This window comes from Protomyctophum bolini, assembly GCF_963924005.1.
Source record: "Protomyctophum bolini genome assembly, chromosome: 14".
Classification (NCBI taxonomy): Eukaryota; Metazoa; Chordata; class Actinopteri; order Myctophiformes; family Myctophidae; genus Protomyctophum; species Protomyctophum bolini.
This window is the reverse complement of record NC_137875.1, coordinates 42764710-42769420: the sequence shown is the minus strand read 5'-3', so window position 1 is coordinate 42769420 and position 4711 is coordinate 42764710. Positions and strand designations below refer to the sequence as shown.

Genomic DNA, 4711 nt, shown 5'->3' with positions numbered 1-4711 from the left:
GTGATAGACAGACGGTCCCATCCAATCATCTACCAAGTATCTTGAAAAAAAGGAACAGCCCCGTCATCGAATTTGCTTCCGCGATCCCAGATCCCAATAAGCTGTGAAACAAACATGTGTAGCAACCTTCTTGGATCTGGCAGCGTCAGGTTACCCTCCCCCCGCCACCAGAAGCAAAGATTTGAGTTAAAAACATTCACTCTGAAAGAATATATATTCAAAGAATTGAGCCACATTTTCAAGATTCATCAAAAATAGCAGACCTGCAAGCTCGTAGTGTGGCACTCGGTGACGCGCTACAAGCTTGTAGGTCTGCTATTTTTCAACACCCAAAAGGGGTTCCCGCCCAGAATGGTTTAAAGGTAATTTCATTCAGGTTACCTGTGACGGTGAGAGAGAGGATGTCGCTCTCAGAGGAGACATTGTAAGAAAACACGTTGGTGTGATTTATAACAACGTTGACGTGATAAGCACAGCTGTAATTCCCTTGGTGGCCGGGGCCTGCTTCGAAGAACAGGAAGTTGGCAGAGTGATTGACAGCTGGCTGGGTGTGGTTGTGTGTGCTGTTGGCTCCAGTGAAGGTGAGGTGGAAGGAGCCGTCTGGGTACTGTGGCAGGATGGAGCAGCTGATGCTGAAGTTGGAACCTTCCAACACCTGCTGCCCCTGCTGCTGGCCCTCAGAAACCCCGTTTAGAGACACCTGATGCCCCTGCAGCTGGCCCTCAGAAACCCCGTTTAGAGTGGGGAAGACGCTGATGTTTGGCTTAAACAGAAGATCTGTAACAAGACACGAGTGATTTAATTATAGTACAGCAGATATTTACATTTACAGTATAGAGTAGCCAATGAGATGGAACCAAGATTAGAGATCCAACATATTGTATGGCTTTTGCTGAAATTAGACGATGCAAAAAAGTTATTTTAAATTCATTCAGAAAAAGAAACATCCTGTTTCTATGCTGTAGATAGGTATAGGTTAAGTGAGTAGGCAAGTAGACGGACGTCACTGTTTGTGTTACCTGAACAGATCACCTCCAATGTGACAGTGGAATTCTCAGACAGTGTCATTCCACACTCCCTCAGTGAAGCCTCGGTTCCAACACAGTCAGCTGTGATCCACCACACAGGTTGAACCGTTGAAGCAGGACTCCTTTGTGTTGAAACGTCAGAGCCACAGTCCATCTGCCTACACACGACAGAGGATGACTTCAGGTTCCAGTCGGACTGACCATCCACGGCTCTCCAGTCTCCCTGGTGTTGCATCTCCAGTACACCACTACAGTTACTGCTTCCTCCCACCAGCCTGACGTCATCAGGCTCTGTACAGAGACAAGACCGTTACAAACCATTTAGAGCAGACATGCCTTGTGAGCCGAAAGTGTTCAGTTCTGTTGTTGTCCATGTTAATGGATGGTGGTGTTCTGTTGGGACGCATACTTTGTTTAGACATAGCATTGGTTAAGGTTGGTGAGGGGTGCGTTAAGACGACCGGATTAAAGTTGGTGAGGGGGGCGTTAAGGGTTGGGAGAGGGTTAAGGTTAGGTTTAGGTGTGCTGCACCAGCTCAGTGGCCTTGTGGTTAGAGTGTCCGCCCTGAAACTGGGAGGTCGGGTTTCAATCCCCGGCCGGGTCATACCAAAGACTGTAAAAATGGGACCCAATGCCTCCCTGCTTGACACTCAGCATCAATGGTTGGATTAGAGGGTAAGTCCCTGCGACATAGCGTCATGTCCAGGGGGTGTACATCAAGCTGCCTCACGCTACAGAAACAGGAGTTAAGCTCCTGCCCTATGGGCCTCATGGCTCGGCAAGGCTACTTACTAGGTGTGCTGCCCCGTGGGAGGTTAGGGTGAGGGTGAGGGTTTGAGATATCAGACCAATGGTATGTCTAACCAAAAGCATGCACCCGTTCTGTTAACAGATGGTGGGGATCTATTCAGATTTCAGATTTCAGATTTTTATTGAAGGGACAGCCTCTTGAGATGCAGCATCTCATTTTCAAGAGGGACCCATAAAACCAAATACAGAAAAGCATACTTTCCTAACACTGTCTAACACTAACACATGGTGAGCTGTCACTCCCAAGACGACAAACGGGTGACTTCTTGTAACGGAAATGACCAAACGTCAAACTCAAAACTCAAAGTTTGAGCACGGAATATCACACCCGTTACGCCATGCTCAGCCAATCACAGCGCATAATGGGAATAACGGCACAGCTTCCAGCCAATCACAACGGCCAACCACATCGCCAATGTCGGCGCCATACATGGTTAATTTTGCTGCAATTCCGTCCTCAAATTTTGGCGGCATAGATGGTAATTTTCCCTCCTCATATTTTGAGGACATTACTAAAATGATTAGATTATACCTGAGCAGGTGAGTCCAACAGTCTTGTCAGGTGAGCAGGTGGTGTTTCTAGTTGAGTCTGAGGTTCTACAGTCCAGGAGAACAGACTCGTTGCCTTCACACTGGAACTCTTTGGTCCACATCGAAGCGTTCAGGCCTCCATAGAGCGCCCCCTGGAGGACTGAAGGAGCCCCGCAGCCAAGATCCCTACAGACCACCTCTGCATCCTCCTGGTCAAAGTCATCTTCACACACTGAGACCCACGACTGGTTAGACTGCACCTCCACTCTGCCTGAACACACACTTGTCCCGTTCACCAACCTCACAGAATCTGGAGAGAGAGAGAGAGAAAGAGAGGGGGGGAGGAGGGAGGAGGGAGAGAAGGGGGGTGTCAATGTACATATATCTTATTAAACACGCATGTGCATGCACGCACACACGCAGAGTTGTGGAGGTGAAGTGGAGGTCACTGTTTATGTGTTTTACCCGAACAGAACACCTCCAGTCTCTCAGTGGAATTTCGAGACTCCTTTGTTCCACACTCCCTCAGTGAAGATTGAGATCCAACACATGGAATCTTCCACACAGGTTCAACGGTTGCATCAGACCTCCTTTGTGTTGAAACAGCAGAGCCGCAGTTCAGCTGTCCACACACTACAGATGATGACTTCAGGTTCCAGTCATAAATAGAACCCGCTGGTCTCCACTCTTCCTGGTGTTTCACCTTCAGGATACCAGAACAGTTACTGGTTCCTCCCTCCAACATGACGTCACCAGGCTCTGTACAGTGGCAAAAAAGAAAATAAACTACTATTACTTTCATTGTTAAATAGGAATGCGAATTACAAGTATAGTTGGTATTTTACTGTTTTATCTCAGGCTAGCAATGTCATTTTCATGTTTTAAACTAGAAATATGTGCTCCTCTGAGCACAGGACAATATAGTAGAGGTCAATCTTATCCAATCAGGATGACATGTAAAATATTGGACAAGTCTCCCTTGATGACATTACTATAGAGGTAATGCTGCTGGCCATTTGGGTGCCATAAGCATAACATATTTGTGGTGCCTTGTGCTTTTTGTGGTGCGGTGCTGGATTACTTCTTCAATTCCACCAATTCCACAATTCAATTGGACTACGGTGGCAGCAGGAAGTACAAGGTAATAGCCTAAATAGCTCCAGTTTTTCCACCTTGGTGATTCACAACCATATGCTTATATTAGATGTGATTTCTCATCCCATCAGAATCAAAGTAATCACAGACATGACAATGTCTGCAGCTAGAGTATACATTCCACTCACTGCACAGGGAAGTGAATGATGCCAGGCTGCAGGTGACCACAAACCAGTCACATTATGTGAAATGTTCTTTTCTAGTTATGATTATTATTACCTGAGCAGGCGAGTCCAACAGTCTTGTCTGGTGAGCAGGTGGTGTTTCTAGTTGAGTCTGAGGTTCTACAGTCCAGGAGAGCAGATTCGTTGCCTTCACACTGGAACTCTTTGGTCCACATCGAAGCGTTCACCTCTCCATAGAGCGCCCCCTGGAGGACTGAAGGAGCCCCGCAGCCAAGATCCCTACAGACCACCTCTGCATCCTGCTGGTCAAAGTCATCTTCACACACTGAGACCCACGACTGGTTAGATTTCACCTCCACTCTGCCTGAACACACACTGGTCCCATTCACCAACCTCACAGACTCTGGAGAGAGAGAGAGAGAGAGAGAGAGAGAGAGAGAGAGAGAGAGAGAGAAAGAGAGAGAGAGAGATCATTTTAATCATAGAACATTACACTTTTCCAGGACTGCTCCACTCATCTCTGAAATGCCATTTTTTTAAGAGTGGGGATCTTAGTTGAGATCATTCAAGAATACATTTTCCAACATCACTGCGCACAAATAAGGAGTTGTCTAAATGTAATAACTAACTTTTGTGTATTCATAATTCCTAACATGTCTCTGTAATGGACAGTCAGGACTCGGTAACCTATTCATATGTGAGCATTTTGTTGGTGGTACTTTATTTTGTACTTTAGGTTAATACAACTAAAGAACGTGTAGACCTCAGTGGCAAGGGAGGTGTGTGTTCTGTGTGACAGACAGACAGACAGACACCTGAACAGGTGTTACCTGAACAGATCACCTCCAGTCTGTGGGCTGAAGTATAAGACGCATTTGTTCCACAGTCCTTCAGTGAAGACTCAAAGCCAAAACAGGGAGATGTTATCCACCATACAGGTTGATTTGTAGAACCAACCAGTCTTAGTGATGAAACAGCAGAACCACAGCCTAGCTGTCTACACACTACAGATGATGACTGCAGGGTCCAGTCAGAATCATCCACTGGTCTCCACCCATCATG

At 46.6% G+C, this 4711-nt stretch overlaps 1 protein-coding gene across 1 annotated transcript; it reads right to left on the bottom strand.

Moving 5' to 3' along the window:
• Positions 1–372: 372 nt before the first annotated feature.
• LOC308328902 (CD5 antigen-like) lies at positions 373–3114 on the bottom strand (the record flags this gene model as incomplete). The annotated part of the gene is made up of 4 exons (XM_080783014.1): positions 373–381; positions 464–777; positions 1020–1319; positions 2835–3114. The coding sequence occupies 4 exons, from the start codon at positions 3112–3114 to the stop codon at positions 373–375; spliced, it is 903 nt and encodes a 300-aa protein (XP_080639140.1).
• Between the last annotated feature and the right edge of the window lie 1597 nt (positions 3115–4711).